The sequence below is a fragment of the Carcharodon carcharias genome, chromosome 11 (genome assembly GCF_017639515.1).
Source record: "Carcharodon carcharias isolate sCarCar2 chromosome 11, sCarCar2.pri, whole genome shotgun sequence".
In the NCBI taxonomy this organism is placed as follows: Eukaryota; Metazoa; Chordata; class Chondrichthyes; order Lamniformes; family Lamnidae; genus Carcharodon; species Carcharodon carcharias.
In genome coordinates this window covers 108,767,672-108,779,867 of record NC_054477.1, presented here as the reverse complement: position 1 = coordinate 108,779,867, position 12,196 = coordinate 108,767,672, and the positions used below count along the sequence as shown (strand labels likewise).

The following is a 12,196-nucleotide window of genomic DNA, read 5'->3' as shown; positions in this document are numbered from 1 at the left end:
TGGGGCCTAGATAGCTGAAGGCATGGCCGACAGTGATGAGGTAAAGGAAGCAGGGAATGCAGAGAAGACCAGAATTGGACTAATGCCAAGTTCCCGGAGGTTTATAGGACAGGAGGAGGCTGCAGGTTTGGGAAAGGACAAGGACATGGAAAAATATTCATGTAAGGATAAGGAGGTAATTTAAGGAACCGATTTAGGACAGCAGATACGGGCGATAGGAGAAAGAAACTTTGTGCAAATTAGGATATTGATTATCTTAGCAGACTGGGTGAATCCCAACTCCTCGTACCTTAGAAGTGCAAGCTTTTGGTAATTCACCTGAAGAAACGGACAACAAACTTGAGATAATTGTGTTTAGGTACTAGGTTATCTTATGTCTCCATTAGGATGTTATTTTAATAATAGAAAGTGGTAAAGCATCCATCAGGCCTTGTGTTTAACTTCAAAACACTCTGCAAACTTTACTAACTCATGAACAAGTGAAGGATTATTTAGTTATAAAGTTATATACTTTTGAGTAGATAACCTAAGTTTCACAATCTAATACTACACGCCCTTCCATAGTCAACATTTATAAACACAAACTTTAATCTTCTCAGGCTGCAAGGAGTTACTTTATCTCTTCCAATAAAATTTCAAACAATTTGACTACCTTCTGATAATTAAGCTCACTGAATAGATTCAACTGCTCAAATGCCCTTTCACTTGTTCCTGTGGCTTGTTTGCATTTTCTAAATTGACAGTTCAGTTTAAAATAATTGGCAGTCATGCCTTTAACTGAACAAATTATACAGATTCTATGTAATTCTCTAGAAAAGAGTTGACCTGATTGAGCTCTATAAAATTATGAAAATTTTCAATAACATAGATATAGCGAACATGTTTCCACGTGGGAGAATCCAAAACTGGGGGCCACATAGTCAGTTTTCTCCCGTTCTGTCCGTAATAAGTTGATGTATACGAGAATAATCTGACTTCTAATACTCAGCAAACATTTTTGTGAACATTGGCTTATGCCTCGGAGATGGTACATTTGCTTTAGAAGCTAGTGTTCTTGGTGAGGTGCTTTAAAAGGTATTTTATATCTGGTCATAGTATATCTGACCCAGAGTGTTGACAATTTGCATTTCCCCTTTTATAGCAGGCAACATTGGACCTCTGAGGAAAACTGCATTGATTTATTGCCATTATGGCCCATTCCATATCATGCGCTAAAGTCCACCAAATTTCAAACTGTCATGATATTTAACTTGTACCCTTACAAGCTATAACAAAAGGAACCTTCAGTTATTCAATCAATCTGAACGGAATTTAAAGTTCAATCCTCTGAGGTGAAAGAACACATGACCCACTGCTTGAACAATTTCCTAATAATTTATTTTTAAATAATACTCGCAGTGTCTGCTCCAAGTGCTGGTGTACTTCTCTGTGAAGATTAAATTATCAGCCTGAACGTTTGAAATTCTTTGACAATTTTTGACTATAGGCTTCAGTTTTCAGTATTTTGGTCTGGTCATGCTATATTTGAGCTCATCTATGCTGGAGTTGATAGGTGAAGAAGATTATTCCAAAGGCCAGTGGGTGAAGAAGATTATTCCAAAGGCCAGTGGTTTTCAGTTGTCAATGTTCCTATAATGTATATTCTCAGGAAAAAAAGGCTGCTAAAATGAATTAACAAATTAAAATGCAAAATGCTGGAACAATTCAGGAAATCAGGCAACATCTGTAGAGAGAGATTCTTCTCTTTTCTTTTATATGGTCTAGTGGTTAGAATTCCCTGTTTTCAGGCTGATGGCCTGGGTTTGACTCCCATTAAGAGAAGCATTCCAACATAGAAAATTCATGACCTATTTTGTCTATTTGGCATATTGTCACAGTGGAACTGGCAAATTAATAAAATTGGATTTTCCCTCGATTCTTTTTTCAAAAAAAACATAATCTATAGCAAAAACAATATTTAGCCTCTAGTATCCCTGACTATTGCTACTGCTGTGCACTGAAGCCCGAGTACCTAATCACAACCAGTTGCTTCAGTGATTTAGCATTGAATGTTTCGTTTTAAAGTCATTTCCTGCCAGGTCTGCTGTAGGGCCGTGTGACCTGATCAGCGTCATTTTGGAGCATCCTCTGTTGATCCCTGATCTCTCCCCTCACTGCTGACCTTCCATTTTGAGGAGTCTACAGCTGTCTGTCCCACCCTCACACTGCTGATCCTTCAGCTTGCGGCTCACTTCTTGCAAGTCGAAGCAGCTCTTCCTGTCTCTCACCACTCATCTCCAGAGCCCTCACTCACAGCGAAGATTTGGGGGAGAATAGCACCAAGTGGGAGAGGCAGGAAGTGGGAGTTCGGCGAGGGGGAGAGTCCACAGCGACCGAGAGGTCATGGAGCGGCAGCAGTTTCGAGCAGGGAGGTCTAGAGTGACTGGGATGTTCAGGAAGTGGCAGAGGCCGTGAGCTGGAGGGTCTGCGAGAGGAAGGGTCTGCAGCCATCAGGAGGATCAGGGAGCAGGATCAATGAATAGGAAAGGCTGCAAGCGCTTCCTAAGTAGAAAGTTTGCACATTTCTTTCACATTTTATATTCTGTTTAAAAGTTATTTCATTCACCAATATAAGAATGGAACAATGTAAACTATTTGAACTTATAGTATGAAATTTTGATCTTTTCCTGATAACAAATGTCCTACAGAACCTAACTACAGCTTTTACATTGGTTTTAATGTGAAGATCTGATTCACTTAAAGTTGTTTCACTTAATGTTGCACTTCTTCAAGAATGCAACTACAACTTTAAGGTCTAACTCTAGCATCAGTTAGAATCTGCTCAGTTTTATTTCTGCAATCAGGCTAGATCATTCAACATGAGGGCTAAACACCTGCACCATTGAGTGAAAATGCTGACATGATTGCCACCTCTGTCAATAGTGATTTCCTGACCTCTTGAGTCAGCTCCTTTTGTGAACCTGGGCCTGGTTCACAGCAACAGAGATGTATATTAGAAGTACCAGTTAAAGCCCTGTACTGGTCAGTCTTTCCTAATTAATCAGCCAAGCCACAAATTTGCCTAGATAAGGCAAAAGAAAATACAATACATAGCCTTTGTTTAAACTTATTGGAATCACTAAGCTCAGAGGAACAAAGTAAAACATTTCCCCTTCCATTTGAGGATAGTATCACATAGTTGATGTAGAAGTTACTGCCTTGTAGTTTTTCTTTATTTATTCTGAGTGTATGCTTATCACCCAGAAGTATTTCCTGACTTCCATGTGAAAATTTTTGAGAAATTGGTGCAAATGGACATGGGGAAAAATTGGATTGCTTTTTGTAGTTCTAATCTGCATGTTCTATTTTTCTCAATATTCTCTGGGGATAGTTATACTTCAGATGTTATTTTGAGATTGTTATCTGTTTATAGTGATGCAGAAGCAGCAGCAATTATGCTGATTGCACTGAATTACTCTGTAGCTGGAGAAGCTTGTTTTGCCAGCATCCAAGTAATAGTTTAAGTTTTATGTTGCAGCAAGACCGGCTGTGCTATTCATCTAAATATTAAATTTATCAAGTTACTAATTTCACAGCAGTTGTAGTTATATTACATCTGATGTAAACTGTAAATAAAATCTTTTTCTCTGCATTTTTGGTCATAACATGTTGAAAAACATAATAGGCAGAAGTATTTGAATCATTAGATTTGAATTAATTTGAAAATTCATATTGACTAAGTGGACATTTTGACATACGTTTAAAAAAAATTAACATTGAGGATTTTTTTAGCTTCCGAATTTCTTTCAACTTAGTTCAAGTACAAGAAAAATACTAAATTGCAGCATAGAAGGCAATTTTAAGTTGCACCTCAGCAGCATCTCGCTGGCCACACAGTTCAATCATTTCCAAAACATGCTGTCCTGTTCACATTGCATTTCCACCCGCCCCAACTTTAAATGATAGTTTTTTTTAAAGGTACCCAAGGTGCCTTCTTGATTCAGCCAGGAGCCTCATCAATACAAATTGAGGATCCTAGGTTTATTTGGAATTCCAGTGGCATTTTACCTCCCAGCTGAGCAAGGCAATCATTCTACTCAATAAAACCTGTCAGGGAAGAAGCAAAGACACTAAAAGGTAAGTTTTAAACTCCATTCAGAACCTGGAGGTGGACTCCTGAGGGCCCCACAAAGAGGTTCCGGGCCTTGGTTGGCCCAGTTAAGTTTCTGGCCAATGGTAACTCTTAGGATGTTGGTAGTGGGGGGGAATTCAACAATGGTAGTATCATTGAACATCAAGGAACTCTTAGGATGTTGGTAGTGGGGGAGATTCAGCAATGGTAGTATCATTGAACATCAAGGAGAGATGATTAGATTCTCTCTTATTGGAGATGTTCATTGCTTGGCACTTGGGTGGCATGAATGTTACTTGCTACTTTTCAGCCCAAACTTGAATATTGTCCTGGTCTTGCTGTGTTAGGACACGGACTGCTTCAGTACCTGAGGAGTCATGAATGATGCTGAACATTGTGTAATCATCAGTGAGTATACCCACTTTTGACCTTATGATGAAGGGAAGGTCATTGAAGCAGCTGAAGATGGTTGGGCCTAGGCTTATAGGTGTGTACACCTAAGAATAGCCATGTCTAAGAATTAACATGCTTGCATAAATATTGTGCATTTCCTGCAGTTTGCTTCCAAAGAGGAAGAAAACAGAATCAACTTGAACTACATAATGAGTGAATGATTTGTCATTTATAGGTGAGTGCATCAGTGAAGCTTTCACCAGAAAATCATTACAGTTTGAAACTCAACCTTCTACATCCCATAGCAACTCCGTATTGTGCAGTCAAAGTGTTGGGAACAAAGGTATGGTTCAACAAAATTTGAATTGACGTATAAGTTCTGAATCCCATGTAGAATTTTGTCATAGAGGCCGACAGCGCAGAGAAAGGCCCTTCGGCCCATCGAGTCTGCGCCGGTCAAACAATTACCTAAATATTCTAATCCCGTTTTCCAGCACTAGGCCCATAGCCTAGTCAGGCTATGAGGATGCCCCTATAAATTAGTAATTCATATATTGCCCGGTTAAATATTATGTATGGACTTTGTTTTTCAACTGTAGCATAATTATAATTTTATCTTGCTTGTGGATTAGTATTACCAATGCAGTCAGTGCTTATTAAGAGCAACTTGAGCATTGAAATGGTAATCTTAAATGGGGAAAAATTGTTTCCATATCTAAAGCAGTCTAAAGATTCATTGTATTACCAAATTCGGTTATGATTTCAATACAGAAGCTGGCGACTAATGTAATATGTTTGTTCAGTTTAAAGTGCTTACAAGTTAGTGTGGTGGTTTCATTTTCCTTCCATTCCACATACCATTAGGTAAAATACCAGGTCACCAGTGGGTAATTGAGAAAACATTACACTTAACCTTTCATCATCAATATGTTGAGCCCTGTGATAATTGGTGTTGAGCTGTCCTTTAGTAGGAACTATTTCAAAGCAAAATTCCTTTGGGGCCAAAAAGCTTGGGGACATGTTGCTTTTCAAAAATGAGCAACAGATTCCTGTGTTTATACATTTTTTTGTACACCTGTTCTTTCCCTCTGCATCAGAAACTCCTTTATTGGAGTTTACTGAAATCCAGTGCAGATATTGGAAGTGAGGTGTCTTGCTACCAAGAGTTTCAGCTTGTTTTAAGGGAACAGCTATATTTCAATTTCTCCCCAGCATCTTGTTCTAACTGCCACCTATGAACATTTTCTTGCATCAAAATGTGAAAACATAATGGACATATGGGTCAGGAAAATAATCAGCTGGCTTTGAAATGAGTTCTCTTCCCCTTTCCCCCATCTCTCAAAACTTATAGACAATTTAATTGAATTAATCAATTTGACTGCTTGAAAATCCTGAACTAGTGGCTGACAGGTAAGTTAATTGACCTGCTGGTTGTGACAACTATTGAGCAGGTCCTAATGATTGGAAATATTAACCATTTTATTTCTGCTACTGCAAGTCTCAAATATTTGCCCGTCCCTGTCTTTTCTCTCTCTCTCTCTCTCTCTCCTGGAACCTAACCCTCTGAACATTTTTCAGTAAATAATAGTGGATGTTTAACGGTGCTCCAAATTGGTCAGACACATTGCTCAGCAGACTGGCTGGCTGCAGTAGACCTCTATAATGTTGATTAATGTAACCACTTGGCTGCAATTCTCATGGTGATAGCTACTTGCACTGAGTCCTCTTGTCAGCCTTTAATCAACCTTAAGATTTACATAGTGTTTAGTCTGTCACTGTAGTTTATCTATGTTTGCATCTGGCAGTTAAAGCGACCTACGGAGATGCAGTTCACATAGCAATGTGCCAAGTCCAGCACCATCTTTTTGGTCTCTGAATGATGACTCTCAGAGTTGTGAAACTTAACTTATTTGGCCAGTGGTTTCCCAATAAATCTGTATCTCCAGTTGCAAAGACAGATCAGGCTTAAATATGTGAAACTGTGGTTACAGAAAGAAAATATCACTTTGGGGAGTGGTCAAAAAGCTGCCACCTCCACCACATATGCCTCTAGTACCTGAATTTGAGGCGTTATTCTTGATTTTTTTTCAATGCTGTAGATACCTTGATTGTTCACAGAAGTGATAAATAATTAGTATTTGATCAATCTTACCCTATCAAGAATGAGGAGTTTCCACCTGAAACACCTCAGGTGCTCTCTCAAAATCTGTTTCTTTCTTGCTTCTAAAGAAATAGATTCTTTTACTTCATTCAGAACCTTAATTGATGCATATTGTTGGCAGTAAAGCTATATGTTACAATCGATGTAAAAAGCTATTGTGTCTTAACCTTCACATTAATAGAAGTAGACAATTTATGCTTTAGAACCTGTGCGCATAGGCCTCTTAATTTCTAAATAAAATTTTGCACTGCTGTTTGATGGTGATATACAGCTATCATTTGGGATTTGTTTTTTCTATGGCTGTATCTTACGCTATCTGTAAAAGAAAGCAAGACTTGCATTTAAATAGTGCCTTCCACAAGCTCAGAACATCCCAAATGTCTCATTGCCAATTAGTACTTTTTTTTTTACTATAATGGGTGTCACTGAAAAGCCAATGTTTATTGTCGGTGACTAGTTGCCCTTCAGAAACTGATCACCCTCCTTCTTGAACTGCTGTGGTCTGTGTTGTGAAGGTGTTCCCACAATGCTATTGGGTAAGAGTTACAGGATTATGAAACATCAACAATGAAGAAATGATATCATATGCCCATGTCAGAATGATGTGTGACATAAAGGGAAGCTAGGAGGTAATGGTGTTGACATGGAACTGCTGTTCTTGTCCTAGGTAGTGGGGGTCATGGATTGGGAGGGCACTGTTAAAAGAAGTCTTTGAGAGTTTCTGACATACATCCTGTGGGTAATACACACTGCAATCTCTTGTGGTGGAAGGAGTGGTTACTTATGTTGTGAATGCACTACTATCAATTAGCCTGCTTTATTGCAGATAGTGTACTGTTTCTTGTGTTGCTGTAACTGTACCCATCCAGACAAGTGGAAGAGTAATCCATCACACTCCTAACTTGTTCTTGAAGGCAATAGAGAAAGTTTTAAAAGTCTGGAGGTGAGCTATTCACTACAGAAAACCAGCTGCCTTGGCATTTATCTAGCTGGTCCAGTTTGGTTTTGATCAGTGGTGTCACCCAAGATGTTGGCGATGGGGGTTTACTGATGGTAGTACCAAGTGGACACGTTTAAACTCCCCTCGTGGAGATGTTCATTGCCTGGTACTTATCTTACTTGTCACTTACCAGCCTAACCCTGGATGTTGTCCAGACCTTGCTGCATGTGAGCACGGACAGCATCATAAACTGGAATCTGCTGTGAGGTGGTCCTGCAGTGATATCTGAGGGCTGAGATGATTCACTTCCAGCAACCACAGCTGTCATCTTTTGTGCAAACTGACTCTTAGCCACTGAAAGGTTTTGCCCTAATCCCTCAGTTTTACCTAGGCTCCATGTTGCCACTGTAGGTCGAATGCTACCATGATGTTAGGATATTCACGATTACCTCAACAAGAATTCAGCTGATTTGCACGTTTAGAATAAGGCAGTAATATGGCTTGGACCTGACTAGCGCTGGCAGAATCCAAACTGAGCTTCGGTGGGTTGGTTATTTGTGAGTACGTGCTTGATAACAGTTTTGCCAACTCCATCAGTTACTTTGAGAGCAGGCTGAAAGATAATTAGTGAGATTGGATTTCAAACCATAGAAAATCACAGCTCAGAGGTGGCGGTGAGGTGCCTTGCTACAGTGCATACAGTGTAGGCACACCCACCGTACTGTTAGGAAGGAAATTCCGGGTTTTTAACTCTGCAATATTGAAGGTACAATGACGTAGTTCTAAGTCAGAATGTCTTAGAGGGGAGCTTACAGGTATGGTGGAACTTATGGAAAGAAGGTCATTGATAAAGCAACTGAAGATGATTGTGCCTCAGACTGAGGAGCTCCTGCAGTGATGTCCTGGGGCTGAGATGATTGGCCTTCGACAAACACAACCACCTTCTTTTGTGCTCGGTATGACTCCAGCCAGTGGTGAGTTATCCCCCCGATTCCTCCTGACTTCAGTTTTGCTCCGGCTCTTTAATGCCACAATTGGTTGGTGAATATTTTGCTGGTTGATGAATATTTTGCTTGTTTATCTTCAAAACCCATGTAATTTATTAGTAATTATAAGGTTTCATTGGATGTAGTAAGGCTTACTAGCAGTAGTAAAGATTATTGGAGATAGCAGTGTTTATTAATTATAAATTGAGAAAAAAATATTAATTAACACACAATAAAGATGGCAGGATGGGTGATGTGTTGTAATTGCAAAATGAGGGAGTTCCTGGACACCAGCGTGATCCAGGGCAAATACATCTGCAGTAAGTATCTGTAGTTTGAGGAGCTTCAGCTCAAAATCATTGAGCTTGAGGCTGAGTTGTAGACACTGCAATGCATCAGGAAGGGGGCAAGTTCCCTGGGCACTTTGTACCAGGAGGCAGTCACACCCCTTAGGATAGGGTCATCTAATTTGGTCAGTAGAGAGGGACAGGAGGATGTGACTGCAAGTGAAGCAGGTATAGTGACCCAGAAGGTAGAAGTGAAGGTGCCCCAGTCTTTGCAATTGTCCAGTAGGTTTGAAGTTCTTGCAACCTGTATGGATGACAGTGGTGGTTACAGGGGGTGATCAGCAAACCGACCATGGTACAGAAAGCCATTCAAACAGGCGGGGTGGGGTGGGAATTCATAGGAATATAGTGGCCGTTGGGGACAGTATAGTCAGGCAGATAGATACAGTTCTTGGCAGCGAAGAGCGAGAGTCCAGAGGCTGTGTTGCCTGATGGCGCCAGGGCCCAGGATATCTGTTGTGGGCTAGAGAGGAAAGTGCAAGGGGAGGAGGAAGATCCAGTGGTCGAGGCCCAAGTAAGCACCAATGACATCTGTAGAACTAGGAAAGAGGTTCTGCTGAGGGAGTATGAGCAGCCAGGAACTAAATTAAAAAGCAAAACTTCTAAATGTAATAATCTCTGGATTGCTACCTGAGCCACGAGCAAATTGGCATAGAGTAAATAAGATTAGAGAGTTAAATACATGGCTCAAAGATTGGTGTGGGAGGAATAGGTTTTGATTCATGGGCACTGGCACCAGTACTGGGGAAAGTGAGAGCTGTACTGTTGGGACAATCTTCACCTGAACCGTGCTGGGACCAGTGTTCTGGGGAGTCATATAACGAGATAAAGAGGTCTTTAAACTAATTAGTGGGGGCGAGGGATCAAGTTTGGGAAGATGTGATAAATTAAGTAGAGAAGACAAGGCAAGAAGGCAAGGTTGGAATCAGGGAAATGATGATCAGAGAGTGGCAGGAAGGGACAGTGTACAAACCTAAATGTGCACCAGCAGATAACATTAGCGTTTACAAAAATAGTAAAACGACAGTAAAGTCTCTGTACTGAATGCACATAGCATTTGTAACAAACAAATGAATTGACATTAAAAATAGAAATAAATATGTATGACCTGATAGCCATTACAGAGACATGGTTGCAGAATGATAAAGAAAGGTACCTGAATATTCAAGGATACGAGACATTTAGGAAGGATAGGAAACAAGGAAAACACGAAAAGCTGTTAATTATGGATGACATTGGTACAATAAAGAGATATGACCTTAGTTCTGGAGATTAAGGTGTAGAATCAGTTTGGGTAGAGATAAGAAATAGTAATGATAAGAAGTCACTTGTAGGAGTGGTTGATCGGCCCCCAAACAGTAAACATATTATAGGATGGGGTATACAGGAAAAAATAAAGGGGGCTTGAGAGAAAGGTACAGCGATAATGAAGGATAATTTTAATCTACATAAATATAGGACAAATAAGATTGGCAAAGCTAATCTCAATGATGAGTTCATAAAATGCTTTCAGGACAGTTTCTTAGAGCAGCACCTTCTGGTGCAGAGCACGCTATACCACATCTGATCATGTGCAATGGGACAGGATTAATTAATGACCTCAGTGACCTAGGTAGCAGTGAGCATGATATTTAATTTCATATTTCAGTTTGAGGGACCGAGGAGTGGACCTAAGACTATTGTTTTAAACGTAAAGGTAATTGAGGACATAAAGACAGAGCTGGCTAAAGTGAACTGAGAAATTAGGTTAAGGGATGCAGTGCCAGACATTTAAGGAGACATTTCAGAAAAGTTACATTCCAGTGAGAAAGAAAGGCTAAGGAAAGGGCACATCATCTGTGGCTAACAAAGTAAAAGTTCTTATCAAATTGAAAGATAAAGTAATTCCGCAAAGATAAGTGGAGGTCAGAAGATTGGACGAAATATAAAGAACAGCAAAAATGACTAAAAGATTAATAAGGATGTAGAAATTAGAATATGAGAGAATGCTAGCTAGAAATATAAAAACAGATGGTAAGAGTTTATATAGGTATTTTAAAAAGGAAAAGAGTACGTAAAGTGAACATTGGCCCTCCAAGGAGTGAAAATAGGTAATTAATAATGGAAAATAAGGAAATGTCAGATGAATTGAACAGAAATTTTGTGACTGCCTTCACTGTAGAGGATATAAATAACATTGGAGAAATAATTGTGAATCAGGAGATGACAGGGAGCGAGGAACTTAAAACAATTGTAATCACCAGGTAAAGGGTCCTGAGAAAATTTAGAACTAAAATCTGACAAGTTCCTAGTTCCTGATGGACTTCATCCTAGAATATTAAAAGAAGTGGCTGCTGAAATAGTAGATGCATTGGTTTTAATTTTCCAAAATTTTCTAAATGCTGGAAAGGTCCCATCAGATTGGAAACTAGCAAATGTAACTCCTCTATTCAAGAAAGAAGGGAGACAGAATGCGGGAAACTACAAGCCAGTTAGTTGAAAATCTGTCATAAGGAAATTGCTGGAATCTATTATTAAGGAGATTATAGTGGGGCACTGAGAAAATCTCAGTGCAGTCAAGCAGAGTGAACATGGTTTTGTGAAAAGGAAATCATGTTTGACTAATTTGTTAGAGTTCTTTGAAGTAACAAGCAAAGTGGATAAAGGAGAACATGTGGATGTGCTGTACTTAGTTTTTTAGAAGGCATTTGACAAGGTGCCACATCAAAGGTTACAATAGAAAATAAGAGCTCATGGTGTAGTGGGTAACATTAACATGACTAGAGGATTGGTTAGCTAACAGGAAACAGAATAGGCGTAAATGGGCCATTTTCGGGCTGGCTAGATGTAACGAGTGGAGTACCACAGGGATGAGTGTTGTGGCCTCAACTATTTACAATATATATCAGTGACTTAGATGAAGGGTCTGAATGCATGGTTGCTAAATTTGCTAATGACAAGGCTAGCTGGAAAAGTAAATTATGAAGAGGACACAAGGAGTCTGCAAAGGAATATAGATAGGTTAAGTGAATGGGCAAAAATTTGGCAGTGGAGTAGAATGTGGAAAAATGTGAACTTGTCCACTTTGGCAGGAAGAATGGAAAAGCAACTTATTATTTAAATGGTAAGAGGGTGCAGAGGGATCTGGGTGTCCTGGTAAGTGAATCACAAAAAGTGAGTACAGCAAGTGATTAGAAAAGGGAATGGAATATAAAAGTAGAGATATTTTGCTATAATTGTACAGTGTGTTGGTGAGACCACATCTAAAATAGTGTGCAC

General features: G+C 39.5%; 1 protein-coding gene across 2 annotated transcripts in view; it reads left to right on the top strand.

Annotated features, from left to right (window-relative positions):
* The window catches only part of sugt1 (SGT1 homolog, MIS12 kinetochore complex assembly cochaperone), a 146,380-nt gene that overhangs the window by 83,997 nt on the left and 50,187 nt on the right, over positions 1-12,196 (top strand). For both annotated transcript variants that reach the window (XM_041198953.1, XM_041198954.1), the window contains one exon: positions 4,740-4,847. In XM_041198953.1, coding sequence (XP_041054887.1) covers positions 4,740-4,847 — 108 coding nt within the window. The remainder of the gene's footprint in view (positions 1-4,739; positions 4,848-12,196) is intronic.